General features: G+C 61.0%; 1 protein-coding gene across 3 annotated transcripts; it reads left to right on the forward strand.

Moving 5' to 3' along the window:
• The first annotated feature begins 1,845 nt into the window (after nucleotides 1-1,845).
• On the forward strand, nucleotides 1,846-24,529 carry RAPGEF3 (Rap guanine nucleotide exchange factor 3). 3 transcript variants are annotated; one of them, XM_072798204.1, is made up of 28 exons: nucleotides 1,846-2,024; nucleotides 2,491-2,703; nucleotides 8,638-8,691; nucleotides 8,776-8,882; nucleotides 9,263-9,384; nucleotides 9,528-9,696; nucleotides 10,232-10,316; nucleotides 10,715-10,775; nucleotides 10,886-10,962; nucleotides 11,168-11,314; nucleotides 11,815-11,927; nucleotides 12,194-12,282; nucleotides 12,585-12,663; nucleotides 12,865-13,015; nucleotides 13,094-13,176; nucleotides 13,969-14,008; nucleotides 16,562-16,643; nucleotides 16,958-17,104; nucleotides 18,942-19,039; nucleotides 19,488-19,613; nucleotides 19,694-19,875; nucleotides 20,121-20,211; nucleotides 20,314-20,364; nucleotides 21,316-21,403; nucleotides 21,808-21,872; nucleotides 22,951-23,005; nucleotides 23,098-23,169; nucleotides 24,123-24,529. In XM_072798204.1, exons 1-28 carry the CDS (start codon nucleotides 2,019-2,021, stop codon nucleotides 24,239-24,241), a joined length of 2,772 nt encoding a protein of 923 aa, XP_072654305.1. In that variant the 5' UTR covers nucleotides 1,846-2,018; the 3' UTR covers nucleotides 24,242-24,529. The 3 variants fall into 3 exon arrangements, 2 of the variants coding, with proteins under 2 accessions (XP_072654305.1, XP_072654304.1); XR_012017405.1 differs by lacking the exons at nucleotides 1,846-2,024; nucleotides 24,123-24,529 and adding an exon at nucleotides 20,453-20,571 and having other exon boundaries at nucleotides 2,254-2,703; nucleotides 23,098-23,127; XM_072798203.1 differs by lacking the exons at nucleotides 1,846-2,024; nucleotides 23,098-23,169 and having other exon boundaries at nucleotides 2,256-2,703.
• The last annotated feature ends 263 nt before the right edge of the window (nucleotides 24,530-24,792 follow it).

Here is a 24,792-nt window from a genome sequence, read left to right on the forward strand (position 1 = left end):
TGGGGGGGGGGGCCTTTCTGACCCCTTTGCCAGTCCCCTGAAACTCCTCTGTTAAACCTTCCAGATCGGGTCACTAATCCCAGCAACCTAAAACCTCAACTCTCTTCTGCATGCACCCCTGTGGCCCCAGCCTCTTTTTCTTTCCTGCCAACAATTAAGCTGTTCTCCCTTCTTCCAAATTCCCAGAACTTGGGTGTGGGTTTGGGCCTGGGGCCAAACTTATTCTCAGGCTCCCCTCCTTTCCTGAAGGGGCATTTAAAACTCCATCAGGGGATCCCTGGGTGGCTCAGCGGCTTGGAGCCCACCTTTGGCCCAGGGCCTGATCCTGGAGACTCCTGGAGACCCGGGATCGAGTCCCACCATCATTTCTCAAAACGTGAACCCAGCAGATAACCTTGGGGTATTTGCTCAAAATGCAGATTTTTCCATTTTCACGCCCATAGGACTGAATCTGAATTTGGGGGTGGGGGTGGGGAGAGGAGTATAGGACTGAATCTGAATTTGGGGGTGGGGGTGGGGAGAGGAGTATAGGACTGAATTTGAATTTGGGGGTGGGGGTGGGGAGAGGAGTGGAGAGGCTTAAAAACTCATTTTGATGAACTCCTCGGTGGATTTTTAAAATACACCTTACAACTGAGATTTTTAATCACCGTTAAGATCTGTCTCCGAGAACACGAGAACATAATCATGGGTGGGAGATGGGGGCTCCCAGTCCCAAAGCAGGCGGGCCGGGATGCCTCGTTAGTGTCCCCTACCCGCCCCCCTCGGGTCAGGCAGGCTCAGCAGCAAAGGGATAGGGACAGGGACTGGGCCAGAAGAGTGAGTCCTAGAAGGCTGCGGGCAGGGCGTGCGACTCCCTTCCACCCCCCAGGAGCCACGGGCCCCCCATCCCCGCCCCCTCGGGAGCTGCAGTGGGGCGCGGAGGGCGGTTGGGGCGTCTGCGCGGTGCTGGGGACCCAAGCCCGGGAGGCGACCCCAGCCCCAGCCTGCAGGGGGGGCTCTGCTGCCCCAGGCTCTGCTCCCGCCGCCCCGCGGCCAGGGGGAGTGCCGGGGGCGCGGGTCTCCCACCCCCCTCCCCCCTCCCGCGTCCCGGGGGGCAGCCCCTGTTCTCCTCCCTAGCCTCAACTTCCCCACGGCGCCCGTGCGTGTGTGTGTGTGTGTGTGTGTGTGTGTGGTGGGGGAGGGGGAGCTCGGCAGCGGGATTCCCCGCGGGGAAGCAGCCCAGTCCCCTCCCTCCCCCCTCCCCCCTCCCCCCTCCCCCCGGGCTGTTCGGGACCCTGGACAGAAACAGGAGGCAGGACGCCCCCGGCCGGGAAGCGGCCCCAGCCCGGATTTCCCTCCCGGGTGGGGCCGCAATGACTCACCCCCCTCCCCCTTCCCCGGTTTCCTTGTTTGCATTTCTCCTCCCGGCCACGTGGCGGCCTGTGGCGCGGCTCAGCGCGGGGACCCCGGACCCCGACCCCGGCACCCCGGCACCCCGGGACCTCGGCACCCCGGCATCCCGGCACGCGCCCCGCGCCGCTCCTGGCCCCGGGCTGCTCCGGCCCCCGCCCGCCCCGAGCCGCGACTCCTCCCCCTCCCCCCCCCCCCCCCGGTCGGGCCGGGCGCCGCCTCCCCGCGCTCGCAGCGCGTCGCGGGAGGGAAGGGGCGGGCAGCGCAGGGGGTGTGACAGCTCCCGCCCGGCCCGGTGCCAGCTGCGGCCTCGCTTCGGCGCCCCGTGCCAGCTGGCTCATTCGTCTGGGACAGAGGCGGAGGCTCGGGGCTCCTCGCCGCTGGCTGGGGGGGCTCCCCCCACGCCCCCTGCGCTCCCCCCCAAGGGAGCCTCTCCCCCCCCCACCCCGGCTGGCCCGTGGCCCCGCAGGCAGCAGGTCCAGCTAGGAATTAGCCCCGTTCACTTCGCCTGGGGCTCGCAGCCCGCACCCCTTCAGGAGCAGTCGGGGTCCCGCTGAGGGTCCCCTCCCCGCCCCGCCCCAGCCTTTTGCAAGAGCCTACAGGGCTGTGCAAGCTGGAGAAGGAATATGAAGGTGGGTAAGGTGGGGTCAGGGTGCGGAGCAGCAGGAGGGGAGGCTGACATGGTGGGTAGGGGGGTGGGTGGGGAGACAGTGCTGGGCAGGGGCCAGGGAGACGGGGGAAGATGGGCTGGAGGCGAAGCCGCATTTCTGGGGGCTCCAGGGAGTCCACAGCCTCATGCTGGGAGGTGGCGGGGATCCCTTGGAGGCCAAGGGCAGTGGGTGGGGCAGAAGTCCAAAGAGGCCCGGGAAGAAAGGCCGATGTCGGCCGGCCAGCTGGAAGACCCCGAAGCGCGCCAGACCGGCAGGCCCCAGTGAAGGTCTTCCTGTCCCTCCCCCGGCTCCTGGCAGCCTTGCAGCACCTCCGCCTGACCAGTCCAGAGGACTGCGAGGAAGTGGTTCTGCCTGGGGCGGTTGTGCCCCGGTCCGGCGGCCCCAGCCCCAGCCCCATGGCTCTCTGCCTCCCTTCCCTGCGTCACAGGTGGGCTGGCCAGGTGAGAGCCGCTGGCAGGTGGGCCTGGCCGTGGAGGACAGCCCGGCTCTAGGAGCGTCACAGGTGGGAGGCCTCCCGGACGTGGTGCCCGAGGGGACCCTGCTCAACATGGTGCTGAAGAGGATGCACCGGCCCCGAAGCTGTTCCTACCAGCTGCTGCTCGAGCACCAGCGTCCCAGCCGCATCCAGGGGCTCCGCTGGGTAAGTGCCCGTCGTCAGCCGGGGCCGGGCCGGGAGCCAGGGCTGCCGGACGGCCTGGCTGCTGCTGGGGGTGTCGGGGCTGCGGCTGGGCTGGACGGTGGGTGCAGCAGCCTGGTCGCCGTGTGCGTGGGTGGCTCACACAGCTGCACGCGTGTGGCTGTGCGCATGTGGTCCTCACATCTTACATCTTCCCGTGCTGGCGAGGGGGGAGGGGGAGGGGATTTGTCATTTACCTGTCACCTCCCTGCGCCGTGAGTTAGGTGCCAGCTTGTCCTCCGCGTGGAGGTGGGAGGCGTGTGTGAAATACTGGGGCCCGGGTCAAGGTGGAGGGGGAGGTAAGCTTGGCTGCTGTTCTGGATGTATCGCCGTGGCAACATTCTCCTTTAGGAGAGCGACTGAACTGCGCCAGTTCTTCTTGATCTTGGGGTGAGAGGTGGGCATGTGCGCGCTGCTTGGCATCTGGCTCTGGGGGGGGGGGCTCAGGGGGAGGATTTTGAGGAGTTTGGAGACCGGAGCTGGGGTCTCCCTTTGCTGGGGAAGAACATCCTGGAGTTGAAAGAAAGAAGAAGAGGGGAGGAGGGGGGCACAGGGGGCACTGGGGAGGGGTGCAGGCTGGGGGACGGGATCCTGGTTGCAGGATCCAGATCCGCAGAGAAGCTCTCTCCGACCACCCAGACTTCCCAGAGTCACCTGAGATTCGGGGTGCGTCTATTCTGTGTGCCATGGAGACAGCATTGGGAGCGAGTGTAGGCTGCTGGGAGGGTACTCAGGCAAAGGGGTAGAGGGAAAGCAGGAGCAGGTGACAAAATTGGGAGAGCTTGTCACTTAGGTCTCTTATCTGCAAGTTCCTTTGAGGACAATGACCACCACCTTCTGCCTCTTTCCTCCTACCTCTTGCCCTACTGCCATTTATATTTATCACAATATGAGGCTGAGTGAGAAGAATGAGGTCTGCCAACGTGATGGTGCGGGGGAGGGGGGCTCCTCAATCAGAATTGAGAGGATAACCGAGGCGTCAGTCCCTAGCTCTCCCCCAAACCCTCCCTCCCTTCCTGGGTCTTCCCAATCAGGGACCTTTTAGGCCTGGGTCCTGCTCAAGATGGGGCTCCAGGGGGAGCACGGCAGCTGGCCCCTTCTGGGCTAAGCCATCTCCCCACCCCTCCAGGTCACTGGCAGTAGCTACTGCTTGGAGCCTGTGGGCTGGAACCCTCCCTGCCTCCTTCCCTCTCAGGCTATAATTACTTGTGCATTTCCTGTCCCCTTCCCAGCTTGTAGAGGCAAGGTGGGGAGTAGGGGAGAGGGCAGGTGCCAGGACAATGAGGTCACTGGAGGCTCCCCTGGGACCCAAAGTCTGGGACAGGCAGTGGAAGAGGCCGCCAGGCTGTCTCCTGACCCTCCTAACCCCCAGAATTGAAGAGCTGGGGTATGTGGAGAGGCTGGAAGGGTGATGTGAGAGTGGCTGGGATGTAAAGGGGGTGAAAGTCACAGAAACAGCCCCTTTCCTGCCAGGTTTGTGGGGTGTAGGTAGGAATGGGAGGTTAAAGGGAACTTAGATTTTTAGGGCTAGGAGCAAGGGCCACACCCTCTCCTGGTGACCACCTCTGGGGAACGGGGCGGGTCGCAGGGGATGCTGGTGAGGTGGTTTCAGCCCACTGCAGCCGTGTTTAAGAGGCTCTGGGGACCCGTGAAGTTACACATCTCACCTGTAGATGATGCGTTTGGCCTAGGAGGGGCTCACATGAGGGAACTGGCGGCTGACAGGGAGTGTGGACTTGCAGGGTAAAGAAAGGGTGGATGTCCGTAGAGGGGTGGAGCCTAGGAGGACAGTGCAGGGAGTTGTTCAGGCCACGACAGCCTCTTAGAAAACGAGGGGGAAGCCCATCCACCCCCTGAGGCCTGAAGAGAGCACTTGCTGTTGCTACTAGATCAGGACAAGAGAAAATGAAAGCAGGCTGCAGCAGGGCGGCCTGAGGTTATGTAGGGAAAGGATTTACCAACTATGGTGCTGGAATGGGACGGAAGACCGCCTCCTCTGGAAAACATGAGAGGGAGAGGAGATGGTGTCCCATGTCTGGGAGCCGGAGAAGGATCAATTTATCTAGAGGCAGGGGCAGGATCAGGATACCTCTGGTGGGTCTCACAAGCTCAGAGAAGCCTGGGGTGCTTCCCTTTGAGTGATTGTTTTGGGGGAGGTGGCTCTCTTCTCTAACTCAGAAGCCATGCTTTCGTCCCGCCTGTCCAAACGATGGTCGCAGCTAATAGTTGTCTAATACTTGGGTCCCAGGCACTATTATAAGGGCTTTACCTCTGTCATATCAAGTAATTTGACAATAACCCTGTGAGATAGATGCTCGTCATCATCTCATTTCACAGATGAGAAGACAGAGGCACAGAGTGGCTAAGTGACAGTCCAGGGTTACACATCTGCTAAGAGACTAAGTTCGGTTTCTGTCCCTGGTGCTCTGGCTATGGAGCCCAAGCTCATGGTGTACTTTCTTTGGCTGCAGATTGTAACCCTGACACCCCGAAGCATCACCCCTCCCCATGCGTCCTCCCCCTTCCCCAACACACACAGCCCTGGCCTGAGACCCTAAGCCATGGCCCAAGGGAACTGGTCTGACAGGTCCCCACGAGGCTCTCTGGCTCTGCGCCAGCCCCTCCAGTGTGGCTCTGACATCGAGTGACAGGGAGGGAGGGTGGGGCAGGCTATGGTGCTGGTGCCAGGGAAGCTAACTACCACCTCCTCTTCTACCCTGAGTCCTTCCTGTCCGGGCAGGAGGGGACGCAGTGGGCGAAGGCCTTCACCCCTACCCATACCAGCCACTTCTCTCCAACTGAGAAGCCCTGAGGTGACACTCGGGGTTATCAGATCAGAGACAGGGTCAGCCGGGGTACAGCACTGCTTGCACTGTGTCCAGGTAAGAGGCCCCCATCATAAAATAATGAAGTTCAGTAAAGTTACTTAGTATTTACTAAGCGGTTACCAACAAGCCAAGCATCACTTTGAACGCTCCATGCTATTAACTCATTTGACCCTCATAATTGCCTTATAAGATCGTTCCTATTATCAGGAACTCCACTTTACAGATGAGGAGACTGAAGCACACAGAGGTTAATAAGCAGCCAAGGTCACACACCCGGGTGGTAATGGGGAACTGAGATTTGGATGGCGAGCCCCCCGGCCTTGACCTCATTCCCTGAATAGTACCACCACCACCCCCATCCTAGGATGTTCCCAGTGCAGAGAGGGACCCAGAGGGACCCAGAGGGACTACGATAACAAACCCATGGAATTTTGTTTAACGCAATGTTTTTCAAACTTATTTGCCCGTGGAACGTTCCTGAAGGCAGGATTTATCCGTCCGTAGCACCAAGTGGGGGAAACGTGAGGCCACGGAGGCGCCTGGGAGACGGTAGTGCGCAGCGGCTAAGGACCCGTGCTTTGGAATCAGACAGGCGTAGTGTGAATCCTGGGGCCCCCCTTCACCAACTCGGGACAGGTTAGAGAACCTCTGAGCCTCCCTCTCCTGGTGTGAAGGAGGAGCCAGGCGCCTCCGCCGGGGTCAGTGCTCCTTACTCAGCAGGATCTTGAATCCCTGAGTAGTTGTGTGACCCCCCGGTGAGTTACTCCATCTCTCTGGGCTCCCGCTCTCCTCGGCAAATTGAGAGGGATGCCTTCAGGAACCTTCCTCGGCTCTGATGGGCCCGCGCCCCCTTTCCTCTGACCCACATGCTTATTCCCTGGGCCAGGGCAGGAAATGGCTTCAACAAGCCTGGGGATCTGGGATCTGGGATCTGGGGTGTGCCCAGTCTGGCCTCATGAGCTGGCACCTCTCCTCCTGATGTGCCCTCCAGGGTCAGAATAATACCAGGAAGGGAGCGTATGCTGGAGCCTGGGTCGTGGGCACCAAAGAGAGCTGAGGCAGGGACCGGGGCCACCTGGACGTTTTGACATGAACAACAAGTCATTAGCACTCGGCACTGTTTGTTCCAACACAGGGGGCTGGCTGGGTAGCATTCCTGCCCTTCCTCCTTCCCTGGCTCCTCCTCCTCCTCCTCCTCCTCCTCCTCATTTCCTGTTGCTAAGTCTCTAGGGCTCTGTGTCTGGCACCAGGCTGGGCCCCATGACCCGGGCAGGGATACCCTAGGGACACCTAGTGACTTCCGCCCAGCCCTGGGCCAGGCGCCTGTGTGTGCCAGACCTCAGGCCTCTGCCTGGCACACGGTGGGAAGAGGCCAGGGCCAGGACAGGGGGTTCTGGCCCCAGGCCTGCTTGTGCCCCAGCTCCCCAGCCAGGTCCTTTTCAGGGCCCAGTAGGAGAGAGAGAGCTGGTGAGAAGGGGGCAGGGGGAAGGGAAGGAACCAGGCAGGTGCGGTGGGTGGGGTGAGATCAAGAATGTGAGCACTTCTGCAGTTTACGCACGGCTGTCTGGCCACCCCAAGTACGCGTGACTGAGTTACACAGGCTCTTCACCCCAAGACTTCTGTTTCCTGAGTCAGAGAGGGCAGACGATCCCTGATCCTCCGACTTTACATCTGGTCCTATTCTATGTAGGATCAGAGGAAATCACGGAGAGAGAGGTGCTTGGTGAACTGTAAGGTACTCACCCTTTGGGAGGGCTCAGGAGGGGACAGCGTCCTGTCCAGAGACGTCCACAAATTCCAGTTTTCAGGTGGCAGAAAAAGAAGGATCGTAAGGCGCTTTCATGGCCAACATCCCAGGACACAGGAGCCCGGGGTCCTGGATGGCTCAGTTGATCCCAAGGGCACAGAAGCCTTGTTAACGTGTTTCCTCGTAAATCCCGTCTTCCAGAGCCAGTCCTGGGTGCCGCCGAGTCTTACTCACTCTTGCAGGATTAGGTCTAGCAGCAGCGTCGCAGAGAGGATGGGGGCTCTCCAGCAAGCAGCCCGCCCTCGGCTTTGAAGATGAGTAATAATAGCTAACAAGTACCTACAACTCTATGCCAGGGAGTGCTTTAAGCATTCAACACACATTAACTCACAGAACCCTTCCCAAAGCCTCTGTATTGGTATTACGAGTGTTTTATAGATTTAATAGACTAGGAAACTGAGGCATGGAGAGGTTAAACCATATATTGGGGGTCACACTGCTGGTAAATGGAGGAGGAGCAAGGATTTGAGTCCAGGAGTCCCACAGTCTCGTGGCTGGGAACAAACCCTGGCTCGGGATTAGGCTTTGTGACCCTAGGCCAGGAGCATGGGGTCACAAAGTCTTGGGGTGAAGAGCCTGTGTTGCTCAGTCACGCATGCTTGGGATGGCCAGACAGCCGTGCATAATCTCCAGAAGTGCTCACATTCTCGATCTCACCCCACCCACGGCACCTGCCTGGTTCCTTCCCTTCCCCCTGCCCCCTTCCCCCTGTCATGGACCTTTCTTTACTTCCCATTCTCATGCTCTTTTTTTTTTTTTTTTAAGGTTTTTATTTATTTATTCATGAGTGACACAGAGAGAGGGGCAGAGACATAGGCAGAGGGAGAAGCAGGCTCCCCACGGGGAGCCTGATGAGGGACTCCATCCCAGGACCTCGGGGATCAGGCCCTGAGCCAAAGGCAGATGCTCAACCACTGAGCCGCCAGGTGGCCCAACCATCCTCATGCTCTTTCAGCGCTCTCCCCTACACAGGTGTGGTTTACCTGGGAGCCTGGGCGCACCTGGGCCCTGAGTAAGCTGCGTGGGAATCTCACCTGTCGAGGTGCAGTGCTTGTGTCCAGGAGGACAGGGGTCTGGTGATAGGGTGGGAAGAGGCGGATGCCTGGCATAGAGGGGTGCTCAGGGAGTATCCGTTCATTGGTTGACTGAGTAGCTAAATGCATCTGTTTGGAGCTGGGGACAGGGCTAGGGGTGAGAGAGACGGGGATGGTGGGGGGCTGAGGTCCAGGAGCTGGAACAAACGGGCAGGCCTTCCCCCCCTAGACGCCACTCACCGACAGCGAGGAGTCCCTGGATTTCAGCGAGAGCCTGGAGCAGGTACCAGCTGGGCCGGGGGGAGCCGGGAGGGGACCTCAGGGCCTCGGCCCGGGGCCTAGCCAGCTCTGCTGCTCCCTGTCCTAGGCCTCCACGGAGAGGGTGCTCAGGGCGGGGAAGCAGCTGCATCGACACCTCCTGGCCACCTCTCCGACCCTTATCCGAGACCGGAAATACCACCTTCGGCTCTATCGGTGAGCGCGGCCGTGTTCTCTCCCCTTTGCTCTGTGGCGGCTCCGAGCCTACCCCAGCTGCAGGCCTAGAAGGGTACTTCTCTGCCAGAAGGTTTGCCCTCCTGCCCGTTTTTTTTTTCTTTTTTTTTTTAAGATTTTATTTATTTATCCATGAGAGACACAGAGAGAGAGAGAGAGAGAGAGAGAGAGAGAGAGGCAGAGACACAGGCAGAGGGAGAAGCAGGAGCCCAATGGGGAGCTCGATGCGGGACTCGATCCCAGGTCTCCAGCCTCATGCCCTGAGCCGAAGGCAGGTGCTGAACCACTGAGCCACCCGGGCGTCCCAAGGCCCTCCTGCCTTTTCATTCTCCCCCTTCTTCCCGTCCCCTTACCTCTCCTAGGCAGTGCTGCTCTGGCCGGGAGCTCGTGGATGGCATCTTGGCCCTGGGCCTCGGGGTCCACTCCCGGAGCCAGGCCGTTGGAATCTGCCAGGTGCTGCTGGATGAAGGTGCCCTCTGCCATGGTGAGCGTGGGCCCGGCGTGGGGGCCCCCAGACCGGGCAGTCCCGGGGAAGGGCGGTGGGGGAGGCGGGCGTCCTGATGGGGGCCTCACACGCCCGCGGCCTCAGCTGGTCTCCGCCCTCACGCCTGGGCCTCTGCCCTGCAGTGAAACACGACTGGACCTTCCAGGACCGAGATACCCAATTCTACCGATTTCCCGGGCCGGAGCCAGAGCCCGCGGGCGTCCATGAGCTGGAGGAGGAGCTGGTCGAGGCCGTGGCCCTGCTCTCCCAGCGGGGCCCCGACGCCCTGCTCACCGTGGCCCTGCGAAAGCCGTGAGTCGGGTGCCCTGCGCCCCACAACCCCAGGCCTCGCCCGGCTCTCAGACTCCGTAGTCTCCGTAGTCTCTCAGTTTCATCCCTGAGAGGTTCTCTTATTCCTCGCTGTGTGATCTGGGGACCCCCCGGCCCACCTCTGAACCTGTTTCTTCCTTTGTAACCGTTGGTGGCGAGGCCGAGGGCCTACAAGGACCCTGCCCGCTCAGGGGCAGCGGTGGCCGAGAGGGGGTAGGCTTTGAGTCTGTGGGCAGGTCTGGGTTCAAATTCCACTTCCACAGGCCACTGGCTGGGTGGCCTCGGGGCTCTCCATGCCAGCTTCCTCTTCTGTCAGAGGAGGATAACGATGCCCACGTCATGGGGGTGGTGGTGGTGAGGGTGGGCTGAAATAATGCCTGTGAGGCACCTGGGGCTTGGCCGGTGCATGGTGGGCGCTTGGGAGCGATCACTGCTGGGGCCCGAGTGGCCCCAGGCCCAAGCGTGGTGGGCGACGTGGCTCCCATGCTCGCAGGCCCACGGTGCATTATGCCCGCAGCCCGGGTCAGCGCACGGACGAGGAGCTGGACCTCATCTTTGAGGAGCTGCTGCACATCAAGGCTGTGGCCCATCTCTCCAACTCGGTCAGCCCGCCCGCCTCTACCCTTTCCCCGGGGCCTCCTCTCCCTGGGACCCCCGAGGGTCCCACCTCCGAGCCAGGCGCTACTTCTCTGCCCTTCGGCCTGTGGCTTGGAAGTTTCCATCTCTAAAAAAAAAAAATTAAAAATAAATAAATAAATAAAAAAAAAAAAAAGGAAGTTTCCATCTCATTTCCTATTCCTGGCATCCTTGTCCAAAAGTCCTCCTGCCTCTCCTAGCCCATCGGGTCCCCCTGCGGTGTCTCCTGCTGAGTCCCAGGCACCCGACCTAGCCGCATCTCCGCCCCACCCCGGGTACCTGTGCCCTCGGACCTAACTTCCCCCCAGCCCGGCCCCTCCTACCCTGGACTCGCACCACTGACCCTCTTCTCCCTGCCTCACAGGTGAAGCGGGAATTAGCGGCAGTTCTGCTCTTTGAACCGCACAGCAAAGCGGGGACCGTGTGTAAGTTGGATGGGGTGGGCAGGAAGCCGGGCACCAGCGGCCTGGTCGTGGTGGAGGCCGCGGAGCAGTGGAGGGTGACCCCAGGCGTGTCTGATCTGTGCTCCTCTCAGTGTTCAGCCAGGGAGACAAGGGCACCTCGTGGTACATCATCTGGAAGGGATCTGTCAACGTGGTGACCCATGGCAAGGTGAGTTCTGCGTCTCTCCCCACCCCCTGGGTGGCACCTGCTTCCCCCGTCCAAGCCCTCTCGGGCCGGACCTTGAATGGACCTAAGACTGCCAATCTCCCAGGTCTCCTCCTGCCTAGGGGGCTGTCCCCCGCCCCCTGTGGGTCTGCTCTGACGAGGGTGAGGGGGGCGGCCTGGTGGGGCTGTGACCGAGACCTGGCTGCAGGGGCTGGTGACCACCCTGCATGAGGGAGATGACTTTGGGCAGCTGGCTCTGGTGAACGACGCGCCCCGGGCGGCCACCATCATCCTGCGAGAAGACAACTGTCATTTCCTTCGCGTGGACAAGCAGGACTTCAACCGTATCATCAAGGTGCCGTTGCTGAGGATGGGGAGGGCAGGGGACACGGCAGGGACACCTCTTTGGAGAAGTGGGAGGGGGTAAAGGGCAGGGATGAGAGGGCCTACAGGGAGGAGGGAAGGTAGGGGCCAGAGAAGCTTAGAGGTGATGCTGGAACACGGGCATGTGAGGACGGTCAGTGAAACCCGAGAGCTCCAGCTCAGTGTGGGAGACCGTGGGTGGGGTGGCAGTTACAGAGGGGTGGGGGACCACGCGTAATGGAGAGTGGGAGCCACAGAAGGAGGTCCGGGAGGGATGGGTGGAGGAGAGAGCTCAGCCTGCATGATGGGCAGGGCGGGGAGTGGGGCGGATCCAAGGTCATGGCCATTGAACCGGTGGGAAAGGGGCCGAATGTCCTTGCCGGAGCCTTGTGGGGCTCAGGGTCTGGGATGGGGTTGGGGGAAGATGCCCAAGGATGGGGGCGGGGTGGGTGGAAGGTGTGGACTGATACCTAGGTGTGGCCTGTTCTCCAGGATGTGGAAGCCAAGACCATGAGGCTAGAAGAACATGGCAAAGTGGTGTTGGTACTGGAGAGAGCCTCTCAGGGTGCCGGCCCTTCTCGCCCCCCGACCCCAGGCAGGAACCGGTAACACACCTGCCCCGCTCCTTCTGCACACCTTCTCTCTCACCCACCTTCTGTCCTTCTGTCTCCCAGTCTTTACTCCCTTCCCCCCATGTCTTACCCCTGGTGGGGGGAAGGCTAAGATGCACCCCCAGAGCCAGCTTTCCCTCCAACCCCAGGGTGGGACAGAGCTGGCAAATAGGGAAGGGTGATGGGATTCCTGATGTCTGTTCAGATGTGGGCAGTGGGGAGCGGTGGTGCACGTGCTATGGATTGGCCATCTCTGCTAGGTATACGGTGATGTCTGGCACCCCAGAGAAGATCCTAGAACTGCTGTTGGAGGCCATGCGACCTGATTCCAGTGCTCATGACCCAACAGGTAGGGGCCAGAGATACCCTGCCTGCTGTGTGACTCATTGGATGGGCAGTAGACTGGGCGAGGGCCAGACACCCTGAATGTGACATCACTGGGTGCTGGGCTAGTCCATTTGGCCAGTCGGCAGGATGTCCTCATTCCTGTGCTCTTGGCTGGGGTGGGGAGTGCTGTCATAGGGCCCGGGCATTGCTGGTACGTGGCCCATTATGAGGTGGGGAGAAGGGGCACCCCAGCTCTGCATATGTCTGTGCTCAGTAGACGTGCCCTCTGACGCTCCCTCCTGTTCCCCTGTCCCTGCCCTCCAGAGACATTCCTCAGTGACTTCCTCCTGACCTACAGCGTCTTCATGCCCAGTGCCCAGCTCTGTGCTGCCCTCCTGCACCAATATCCTTCCGGCCCCAGGGTGACGAGGATGTTGTTTGGAACAGGGAGAAGGGATCGCCTGCAGCACGGCTGTGCTGAACCCTCTGAAGTACCAGCCTCATGCCCAGGCCAGCCTGTCCGTGGGTCCTGGGCGTCCTTGCCCCTCCTGAAGTGTGGTGGGTAGCCCGGTTGGATGTTGTGGTTCCCTTGACTGGTGCCCACCTTCCACGCGGAGCCCTCGGGAGGCAGTGAGCAGGAGCACAGCACCTACATTTGCAACAAAAGGCAGCAGATCCTGCGGCTGGTCAGCCAGTGGGTGGCCCTGTATGGCCCCATGCTCTACACCGACCCCGTGGCCACCGGCTTTCTCCAGGTACCTGGGGGCGAGGCAGGGCTGGACGGGGCTGTAGGCACAGCTACATCCGTGTCAATGAATCTCGGCTCCTCCCAGAAACTCTCAGACCTGGTGAGCAGAGACACCCGGCTTTGCATCCTGCTGCGGGAGCAGTGGCCAGAGAGGCGGCGACACCACAGGTGATGCTTTTTGGCTCTGAGTTCACTTTGCATATGCACGGCGGGGACCCAGCACCAACTCTGGAGCACCCACACAAACCCGAGGCTTGAAATCCAGGCCGCACCACCCGTGGCCACGCTGCCCTGGGCACGTCCCCCCTCGCCGGGCTTTGGGGTCCCGTCTGTCACACTAGGAGAGCGCCTGTCTCCCAAGGATGGAATCCTACAGGGCCTTAAGGGCCCGGAGCGGGGCCCTGCGGGCGGTGTGTGCCACGCGAGAGTGTCGGCTGTGGTTGCCCATTTGTCCGGCCCTGCTCATTCTCAGCAGCCCCTCACCGGTCCCCTGGGCCTCACCCTCACGCCGGGTCACGCGTCCTCCTGCGCCACCCAGGCGGGCACTCTCCCGAGCGCACCTGCTCTTCCCACTTCTCCATTCTGCTCCTACTCACCCCTGAGCCCCGTCCTGCCGGCCTCCCTCGGGCCTCTCCTGGCCTTCCCGGCCATCCCCATGGGGCCAGGTGAGGTTCAGGGAGAGCTCCCCTCCAGTGGCACCTGCTCAGTCTGACACTGGGGCACATGCCTTCGGGGAACGCCCTCGCCTTCCGCCGCGGGCCTGGGAGGATCACAGGATGCACAGGCTGGGTTCCAAGCCTAGTTTTGCGCCTCTCGGCTGGTGCTTGCCGCATCTGCACACCTGGGCGGCTGCTGAGGGCAGATGGAATCCAGAGCCAGCGCCTGGCCCTGCCCCCGCCCCGTCCTGCCCTGCCTGCAGGGGTCCCTCGTATCTCATTGCCCTTCTCGCTTGCTCCCCAGGTTGGAGAACGGCTGTGGGAATGCATCTCCTCAGATGAAGGTGTCTGCGCGGACCAGCTCCTCCCTCTTGTGTCTGGCCCCAGCTTCTTTCCTCTGTCCCTCCTTTGGCCTCCACCCCCGGGGCTCAGCCTGGGAAGGATCCCCACCCACAGACACACCCCGGGGGCTGGGATAGGAGTTCACAGAACAGGAACTGTGTGTGGCTCGGGCCAGGCCTCGTGGGAGACACAGAGGGCGAGGGTCACGCCTCCACCCCTGCCTCCCCCCCAGGGTCTTCTGTTGCATTGGGGAGGTCAACCATGTTCACAGAGCCAGGTAGCAGTTGGGGGGGTCAGTGAGGGATGATGCCTGAAGGCAGCCTCCGAGGCCCAGGGGTTCCTGGTGGCCAGCATTCTGGGAGCCAGAGATTTCTAGCAGAATGCTGGGAGAAAGGACTGGAAAGGTAGGATGGGGCTGGTTTCCAGGCCCTGCCCCTCCCTGCTGGAGACTCTCACAGGCTCCTTCTCTGGATTATCAGCAGAAAAGCTGGTTTCCACCTGAGGGCCTGGAACTTTCTTTCTCTGGCTCTTTGTGCTCCCCCCGCCCTTGTCTTTCTGACCTAGCCAAAATGTTGGGTTCTCAGGCCCCTGCCCCCATCTCCCTATCCCTAGCCCCTCCCCACCCCCTGCCCCTGCCAAGGGGTCTTCTATGATTCTCTTCAAAGCATTAGCACCAGGTGGAACTGTTTTCTTTGTCGCTTGCTTATTGCCTGTCAGTGCCTGTCACATGCCACTGGAATCCTGGCTTCAGGAGTGAGGGGTCTGGACCTCTGTTTCCCCAGGGCTCCCACGCTGCCTGGCTTGTGGCTGATGCTCAGGGATGAGTGTGGAATCACCGTCATGTGTGTGCCGGGCTCGGTGCTGGGTGCCGATGGTGCAGCTGTGGGGGGAGCCACCCCTGGCCTCGTGGGGCTCACAGTCAAGCGAGGGCAGAGCTGCCGCGCAGTGTCATGATGTATAATGGCAAAGGCGGGGGTCTCTGAAAACAGAGAAGGGAAGGGCTGACACAGGGTCAGGATCAGGGACAGTGACCACAGGAGCTGAGAGCTACAGGGCGTAGTCAGGTTCTAGGGGGTGGGGAGTCCACCCAGTAGGGACCCCACAGGTGGGAGTGTGGGACGGAGCCACCAGAGGGAGGCACGCGGGGGCCATGGCATGTAGGGCCCTGTGGGCCATGGTCAGGGGTTTGGTCCTTGTCTTCTGAATGATGCGAGCCACGGAGCCAAGGTCGAGTGGGTGCTCTGAGTAGGGAGCCCGATGGGGGCCTTGAAGCTGCACTAGGAAGGTGACCCTGTCAGGCAGATTGGGAGGGGAGCGGGGGCACACGAGGGCTAATGGCTAACAGTGGAGAATGGTTGGGCCATTGTAGCACACAGGAGGGAGGCAGCTGGGCAGGTGGAACTGGGGTTTGGCCTGGGCCGGGAGGAGGGGCTCACAGGAACCCCCAGAACAAGATGATAAGCTTGGGGGAAGCCGGGTGGGGGCGGTCGGGGTGGGGGGCAAGGAGACGCAGGAACGCACGCCCGGGAGAATGGCTGGCAGCAGGATGAGGTTGGTCGGAGGGAGGCGTTGAGTTTGGGGTGATGGAGCCCAGGGAGGAAAGCATCCAAGGGGGTGCTTGAGGGCAGGGCTTGGAAGAGAGGGCGACACTGGCGGTCTGTCCCCGTGCGGGGGGGGGGCCGAGGACAGCTCTGAGACTTGGAAGTGTCGACACGGAGCATCCGGAGGGTCTGCTGCATTCAGAGCTGGGAGGGGGAAGACTCCAGACGGGAGTTGGAAGGACAGCTGGTGGGGCCCACGAGGAAGGCCTGCGGGGCTGGACAGGACAGGGCAGCCGGGTGTCGCTGGATCGCGGTGCAGACCGAGGGATTCCAGCCACAGGTTTCCAGGATTCCAGCTCTGCTACGTAGCAGCTCTGTGGCCTTGGGCGTGTTACTAACCTCCCCGAGCCTCACTTCTCTCATCTATGAAAGGGGAAGAAGAAGAATATTTTGGTCAAAAAGCTATTGTGAATATTTATTTTCTTTTAAAAGATTTTATTTATTTGTTCATGAGAAACTCAGAGAGAGGCAGAGACACAGGCAGAGGGAGAAGCAGGCTCCATGCAGGGAGCCTGACGTGGGACTCGATCCCGGGACCCTGGGATCACGCCCTGGGCCGAAGGGAGGCGCTCAACCGCTGAGCCACCCGGGCGTCCCTATTGTGAATATTTAGGTCCTTAGAATTAGCCTGTGCCTTAGCCTGGCACACAGCAAATGGACAACTAGCCGCTGGTAGCCAGGGGAGGAAAAGGAAGAGAAACCCAGGGCCGAGAGCTGAGGTGTGCCCATATTAGGGCAGCTCCGGGCCTGTTTGGCAAAGGGGTGGCCCCCGCACACAGGGGCGCTGACCTGCCTTTCCTCGGGGAGCCTTGGTGCCTGACGCCTCACCCGGCCCAGGTCCACGCAGCTGGTGGTGTGTATGCCATGTGGCCCCATGCTCCCGGGGACAGAGTCCTCTGCCCGGCTCTGCGCACTCCTCGGTGTCCTCTGGGCCTTACTTTCTTCTCCTCTCAGGCCAGGAACATGCCTGTTTGGCTCCCCGGCCAGGACCAGCCCCTCCTCTGCAGCAACCGTGCCATTCGAGTCGGGGACAAAGGTTGGTGGTCCCCGCCAGCCAGGCGTAGCTGCGGCCTGCTGTCGTCACCCTGACCTTAGTAGGCCTGGCCGAGGGGGGCACGCCGTTCTCCTCGGGGTCTCTGTTCCAGGCTGCCAGATAGGGTGTGCCCCCCGGGGCCTCCCTCCCCGCAGCTCAGGTTCCCCCTCCCCAGGGGATCCACAGGCCTCCCCCCTCTGCCACGCACAGTCCTGCCTCCTTGGGCCCCTCCCGCTGCCACACTTGCTGCGCGCTCACTTCTGGGTGTGGGGGTCAGGAAGCCCCTTCCTGCAGCCCAGCCCGGTCTTCCTCCCCAGTCCCCTATGACATTTGCCGGCCGGACCACTCGGTGCTCACCCTGAAGCTGCCCGTGACGGCCTCGGTGAGAGAGGTGATGGCAGCGTTGGCCCAGGAGGATGGCTGGACCAAGGGGCAGGTGCTGGTGAAGGTCAACTCTGCAGGTGGTGAGTTGGGTCTCTGGGTGGGGGTGGCCCTGAGGGAGGGGCCCTCAGATCCCTGCCCAGATTCCCCCCCGCCCCCCGAATTGAGATCATTATTTTGACCGTCTTCATCAGTGTTAACGATGGTTGGCATTTGAGAGCAGCTTATGTCTCTCCAAAGTGCTTTGCGTGTGGTGCCCCAGAGCCCCGCTGGAGCCCCGCCCGTTAGCCCCCTGTCTGTGTGTCCGTGGGCAGGAAACTTCATCTCTTCTGCTCTTTTCAGCATCTGTAAAATGGGGTGATAGGCGTGCCCCCTGCACAGAGGAAGCCTGAGGATTGAGTGAGCTTATCTATTCTAGGGTTGGGAACGGCCGCTGGCGCGACGCTTCCTACAGAGGTTTTGGGGTTATCATGCTCATTCATTCGTTGTACCCTAGTACCAGCCTTAGGAGACAGGTGCTTTCACCCTATTTTCAGACAAGGAACCTGAAGCTCAGGGGGATGAGGCAATTTTCCCAAGTTTGCACAGCAGGTGAGAGCGTCCGGCTTTGGAACCAAGGTGGCCTGCCTTCATTTTGTCAGTCAGCAAACGTATTTGAGAGTCAGCTGCGGGCCAGCAGTGGGTTAGGGGCTGGAGGCGCCACGGCAGGTAAGAGAGAAGCCTGGCGGTTAAGAGCATCAACGGCACCCCCAGACCTGGGCTGGGATCCCAGGGGCCCCTGCTGACTGGCTGTGTGATCCGGATCCGAGCAGGACACTCACCCTCTCTGAGCCTCCGAGTCCTCGTGTGTCACATGAGCGCTACAGCTGTGCCCATCACACAGGACTGCTGGGGCCAGCAGAGGAGAGCAGGTGCACATAAAACCCTTAGCACGGGGCGCAGGACATGCAGCCTGAGAGTTCCCGAGACCTGCTTTCAGGGGACCTGGGCCACTGGAGACCGCTGTTGGTTCTCCGCTAGGAGGACCAGAACTAGGGGCAGCCAGGGAATAAGGGCCGGGAGAGGAGGCCAGAAAAGCAAGCTCTTCTCCCCCTTGGGGAAGTGGGGAGACCAGATGAGGTCGGGGTACCTGTGCTCTGGTCTGGGGAGCACCGCCCTCTGGTGGCCACCCGGACACTTGCCGCTGCCCAAGGACAGGAGAGCCTACTACGCCGCCGGAACTCTTGAGATCACCGCCCCGGGTGACCGATATTTTTACTACAAACCCCCTGCTATGTGTGTATTTGCTTAAAAGTCATATACATATATTCCCACACTCGCATTATATAATCACGGAGCAACCCACAAAGTAGAAATGCGGAACAGATGACAAAAACAAAGTAGAGGAGCTGTTACTGTTTGGACCCATGATGGTCTTGCGTATCTTACTTTGGAGGCTCCTGGTCTAAGACTGGGGGTTCAAACATGCCTAGAAACACTGGCTCAGTCAGTAGACGCTGCTGCAGGTCAACACCAAGCCCTGGTGAGGCACTGCCCAGTGTTCCAAGGGCCGTTAGATGCATCGGGTACTTGTCACCACAACGTACATAAATCAACCTGTTAGACTCGTGAGTAGTCAGGGTGGGTCTTGCTGTCTCCACTCGACAAAGGAGGAAGCTCCGGGAGGCTCCAGCGTTGCCCGGGTTCTGCTTGTCTCGCTAACAATCCTTTTTCGTCTTCCTTGGATGTGCAGGCGTAGGCACCTGTGCGTTTAGAGCACCTGCCCAGAGCTCCAACCGGGCTTCTGGGAGAAGCGACCTCGCGGCCTCCCACATGGGGCTTCCACCCTGCCTTTGGTGGCTCCCTGGCCTCCGTCTCTGCCAACCAACCCCCGCCCCCCACCACCAGCCCAGCCTGGTCCAGCCTTTGCTGTCTTTGCAGATGCCATTGGCCTGCAGCCGGATGCCCGTGGTGTGGCCACATCCCTGGGGCTCAACGAGCGGCTCTTTGTTGTCAACCCACAGGAAGTGCATGAGCTGGTAGGAACAGGCACGGGGCCAGGGAAGAGCTGTTTGGGGCCGGACAGAGGTGCGTGCAGGGGAGGGTCACACAGGGAGGAAAGAAGGGCCTGGCTCTGACTGCTGCTGGGTCTTAAGAAGGAAGTGGAAGGAGAGGGCCTCGGCTGATGGAAGGTTCCAGCTGCTGGGGAAGGGAGAGAGCTGGTTGAGAGCTCTCAAGGGAAAAGAAGACCTCTCCTCATTGCGGGTTCCCCAGGAGGCAGGAGCCCTACAAGGAGGGGGTCTCAGCATTGGGGAGCTGGCAGGAGGATAGATGCCTTCTTGGGAAGCCCTCCTCCCAGTAGACCCTTTCCTCCCCGACATCCCTGTGACCATGGGGATGGAGTCCAGCCCCAAACTCTCTCCTCCTACCCTGAGCCTGCCCCCTGGATTCCTCAGGTACCCCTCCTGGGCTCTCTTGTACCCACAGACCCCACACCCCGAGCAGCTGGGGCCCACCGTGGGCTCTGCTGAGGGCCTGGACCTGGTGAGCGCCAAGGACCTGGCGGGCCAGCTGACGGACCACGACTGGAACCTCTTCAACAGTATCCACCAGGTGCGGGGAGCGGAGCTGAACGGGGTGGGGGAGGGCGCCCGGCCTGGGGTGGGCTGATCTCTCCTGCTGTCCCCTACCAGGTGGAGCTGATCCACTATGTGCTGGGCCCCCAGCATCTGCGGGACGTCACCACTGCCAACCTGGAGCGTTTCATGCGCCGCTTCAACGAGCTACAGTACTGGGTGGCCACAGAGCTGTGTCTCTGCCCTGTGCCGGGCCTGCGGGCCCAGCTGCTCAGGAAGTTCATCAAGCTGGCTGCCCAGTGAGTGCCTGTGGGGTGGCTGGGTGTGTGGCGGGGTCCCTGGTCCAGATGTTGCCAAGTCCGCCATCCGTCCCCTTGCTTCCCTGGGTCTCCCAGAGGCCCTGCCTCCCTACCCACCTAGCCCCGGCCCCCACAGAGGCCGTGCGGGCCAGGCCTGATCCCGGGCCCCAGGCTGCCTGTTGTCTGTGTGGAACTCTGCGGGCCTGGCCGTGTCCCCTGACGACCTCTGGGTCTTCCACTCACAGCCTCAAGGAGCAGAAGAATCTCAATTCCTTCTTCGCTGTCATGTTTGGCCTCAGCAACTCGGCCATCAGCCGCCTGGCCCACACCTGGGAGGTAGGTGTGAGGCAGAGGGCCCGTGCCCATCCTGGGGGGGCTGCTGAGGCATGGGGCTCCCTCCCCAGAGTGGTGATGGCTCCATCTGCCCCTCCTCCACAGCGGCTGCCCCACAAAGTCCGGAAGCTGTACTCGGCCCTCGAGAGGCTGCTGGTGAGTGCTGGGCCTTGGCTCCTCCTTCCAGAAATCCCTGGCTCTGGGCTTCCCAGCAGCCCCTCTACCTGTCTTTGACCACTTCCAGGGTTTCCAGCCCTGGGCCAGAGCCAGGTTGCCTCTGGGCTGTGAGTCTGGGGAACTGGCTGAGGAATGGAGTGTTAGCAGTATGATGGGGTGCACAGTGTATTCTATCTCTCAGTGTGGGTAAGTATGGCGGGGCCGGGGGGGCCTTGGCTGTGTGGCCAGCAGGTCCTGTATGAAGACCAGGACAGGGCGCAGGTGGTGTCTGGCCTTGGGCTCCGAAGCGCCGGGGGAACGTCGGGGGAATGTCAGGGGAACGCTGGTCCCCAGCTGACCTGCCTCAGCGCCCCGGAAGCAAGTGCTGGCACCGGGCCCCACGGTGGGCCAGGGCCTGTCAGTGGCCCCTCAGGAGGTGCTGACGAGGCTAGACGAGGCCAGAAGATGAGGGAAGAGCTAAGGAGCTGCCTGCCCCTCCCACACCCCTGCCAGGATCTGCCAGGGGGTTAAGAGGTTTTGAGGGTGCTCAGGAGAGAACTGGCACAAAGGGGCTTTTATCAGCCCGGCTCTGAGCTCTTGAGAAAAAAATTCACCTTGTGGACTCAAGAGGTTCAGAGGAATTTCCCCACTAGAGAGGGACAGGGACAGAGACAGGAGAGAGGGAGAGGGAGAGAGAGTTTTCCATGAAACCCCAGAGCCCCTGGGATAAATGGCCCCGACGAGTGCTGGAGGGGGTAGCAGGAGGCCCGGAAGCCGCATGCGCAGACTGCTGGTTGCCCTTCGCCTTGGGTCCCCTCCGGTCTGCTGGGTGACACCTGGGGCCCAGAGGAGGCAGAGCTCCAAGGGGACTGTGTCTGGTTGTGTCGTGGTCCGCGGTGGGTCATGCCGAGCGGGGCCGTCCCTCCCTCACTGTGGCTTCTTCCCTCCCAGGACCCTTCGTGGAACCACCGAGTCTATCGACTGGCCCTCACCAAGCTCTCCCCTCCCATCATCCCCTTCATGCCTCTTCTTCTCAAAGGTGAGTGGACCAGGGCTCACCTCGCCACCTCCACCCACCCGTTCCTGCGCCTGTCTGGATGTCCTCCCGACATCCAGGGGTGCTGGGGGGCACAAATATGAATTCAGGGTTCACAGGCTAGAAGCAAGTGTTGTGACAAGTGCTGGTGACAAGCAGGTGTTGTGACAAGTGCTGGCTAGAAGCAGGTGTTGTGACAAGTGCTGGTGACATCAGATGGCCTCTGACATGAGGCCCAAGAGACACAGGGAAATTGCTCTGGGAGGTCAGAGGGGAGCCAGAGAAGGAGGAGGGCAGTGCAGGGCAGGGACAGGCCCAAGGCCCCCATTATCGGCCCTTCCCCCTTCCTGGGCTGCGGGATGGGGAAGGAGTTCGGGGACCTCTAAGCAAAACCCATCTCTCCGCAGACATGACCTTCATCCATGAGGGGAACCACACACTGGTGGAGAATCTCATCAACTTTGAGAAGATGGTGAGTTCGGGGAGAGTGGTGCTTGCCCCTCCGCCTGCCCCAGCGTGGGTTAGGGGATAGGATTGTGGCCTTGGAAGGGGGCCGGGGGGCGGGAGATGATCTAGAGTTGTTATTTTTTTTAATTTTTTTTAAATTTATGATAGTCACAGAGAGAGAAAGGGAGAGAGGCAGAGACATAGGCAGAGGGAGAGGCAGGCTCCATGCACCGGGAGCCTGATGTGGGATTCGATCCCGGGTCTCTAGGATCGCGCCCTGGGCCAAAGGCAGGCGCCAAACCGCTGCGCCACCCAGGGATCCCTAGAGTTGTTATTAATAACACAAACCTGAATACTCCTTTTATTTATTTATTTTTAGTTATATAATTATTCTTATTTCTTTCTTTAGGGTTGCTTTTTAAAAAATTTTTTGTTGTTGTTGTTGGAGTTCAATTTGCCAACATGTAGCATAACACCCAGTGCTTATCCCGCCAAGTGCCCCCCTCAGTGCCCGTCACCCAGTCACCCCCACCCCCCGCCCACCTCCCTTTCCACCACCCCTTGTTCGTTTCCCAGAGTTAGGAGTCTCTCATGTTCTGTCTCCCTCTCTGATATTTCCCACTTATTTTTTCTCTTTATTCCCTTTTAATATTTTTTATATTCCCCAAATGAATGAGACCATATAATGTTTGTCCTTCTCCGATTGACTTACTTCACTCAGCATAATACCCTCCAGGTCCATCCACGTTGAAGCAAATGGTGGGTATTTGTCGTTTCTAATGGCTGAGGAATATTCCATTGTATACACAGACCACACTCCTTTATCCTGAATACTCCTCTTAAAAAATAGCCCCTGCCTCGCTCCCTTGCATACTGGGGCAGACAGCCTTAATTAGCTCACCCGCTCTAAGCCCTTCTTGGTCTCTGGGGTTTCTCCCAGGGGTCCCCACCGGGACTTTGGGTGTGCCAGGGGCACACTGACGTGGCCCCATCTAGTCCCTAGGAGCACGCCCACTCAAAGGGGCTTGGTTCCCAGCTGCCCCACGGGCCACGCCAGGGTCCTGCCCCTCGGGCCTGGTCTTACGTCCTTACTTTACCTGCAGAGAATGATGGCCAGAGCCGTGCGGATGCTGCACCACTGCCGAAGCCACAGCAACGGTGAGAGGACTGGTACCCCCTACCCCACCACGTCCCTTTCCAGCCTCCGGCTTGGCCCTGTGTCCCTGACTCCCGCCTCTCACCCCACCCAGTGCCCCTCTCACCACTCAGAAGCCGCGTATCCCACCTCCACGAGGACAGCCAGGCAGCAAGGACATCCACGTGTAAGTGGGGCAGGGCTGGGGGCTGACAGGTCAGCCGGGGCTGGCATTTACAGGCACTTGGTCTGTGATGCTGTGAGCCCTTCCCGCCGCCTCTCCGGGGTAGGTGGAGAGTCATCCCCCCGGTTAAAGATGCACAAACAGGCCCGAGTCCTGGGAGGCTGGGGTACAGCGAGAGAGCCGGGGACCCAGGCACTCTTACTCTAGGCCTGATTTGTTTAATTGGCCTTTCGTTGCATGAAGAGGGATTAATCATAGTCCACGGTCCGTACACCACTGTCATCATGGACCCTTTATTTTACGTCCGTGATAATACAGTGAACACCGCTGGCCCAAGGCAGGCAGCGGCCCATTGGCAGTCGCCTCCTCTCCCTACATAGCGTTCCCTCCTCCTGTGCCACTGTAACCTGTTTACGTAGATACATTTATATGGGCGCCTCTACATACACATATATACAGGCTTTCAAATGCTTCATCTATAAATATTATGAGAACCAAATGTTCCTTTTTTTAAAGATTTTATTTATTTATTCATGAGAGACACAGAGAGAGAGAGGCAGAGACACAGGCAGAGGGAGAAGCAGGCCCCACGCAGGGAGGCGGATGCCGGACTCGATCCCGGGTCTCCAGGATCAGGCCCTGCGCGAAGGCAGGCGCTCAGAACCAAATATTCCCAAGAACCAAATATTCTTTAGTAGCAGTTGTTTCTGAATTTAGGACAAGGGGCATCACGCTGTGTGCCATCTCGGGGCCCTGTTGTTTTCAGGCTCTGAGCCCCTAACCACACTTCCGCCCCAGGTTGGAGGGGTGGGCAGTCTTCAAGACCGGCTGCGGAGCGGCGGAGCGGCGGGGTGGCGGGGTGGGGGGTGGGGGGGCAGCCAGGCCCTCTGCTCCTTGGGGGGAGGCGGGGCTCTCCGCGGCCCGGGGTCACCCTGACCGCGCCCCCCACCCGGCAGGCTCCGAGCAGTCCCTGAGCACCCGGAGCGCAGCCAGCACCTGGGCGTACGTCCAGCAGCTGAAGGTCATCGACAACCAGCGGGAGCTGTCCCGCCTGTCCCGCGAGCTGGAGCCGTGAGCGCCGGGCTGGAGCGCCCCGGGGGCAGGACGGCCAGGGCTGGAGCGCCCCGGGGCAGGACGGCAGGGCTGGGGCGGCCCGAGGCCGGGCGGGGCTCTCCGCGGGCGCACCGGGCCGAGCGGGCGGCGGAGGGGCCGCGCCCTGCGATGACCGGTGACCGGGGCCGGCGGCCAAGAGGACCTCGGAGTGGACGGCCGCGGCCCCAGGCCAAGGAACGGGGCGGAGCGCGGAGCAGGCGCTGGGACTCTGTGTTCAATAGAGAGCTCTCGGCACCAGGCTCTTCCCGGATTCTGTGCCTCCAGGCTTTGTCGTCAGGCCCCAGGGGACGCGGAGGGCGGGGCGGGGCATGGCCCTGGGGTGCGCAGCGGGGGCGGGGGGCAGTAGGGGGGATGGGGGAGCGGCAGTGGGGAGCGGCAGGGATGGGAGGGGGAGCCTGGGGGGAGCGTCAGGGGGGGGATGGGGGTGGGGGCTGGGGGGGCTGGGGGAGCGGCAGGGGTGGGCAGGGGGTGGGGTCTGGGAGGAGCGGCAGGGGTGGAGGGAGGCAGGGGTGG

This window comes from Canis lupus, chromosome 25 (genome assembly GCF_048164855.1).
Source record: "Canis lupus baileyi chromosome 25, mCanLup2.hap1, whole genome shotgun sequence".
Lineage (NCBI taxonomy): Eukaryota > Metazoa > Chordata > Mammalia > Carnivora > Canidae > Canis > Canis lupus.

Coding starts and splice junctions, on each gene's coding strand:
- RAPGEF3 (XM_072798204.1), top strand. Junction 8,883..9,262: donor TACCACCTTCGGCTCTATCG/GTGAGCGCGGCC, acceptor TACCTCTCCTAG/GCAGTGCTGCTCTGGCCGGG. Junction 13,177..13,968: donor GAGAGGCGGCGACACCACAG/GTGATGCTTTTT, acceptor CTTGCTCCCCAG/GTTGGAGAACGGCTGTGGGA.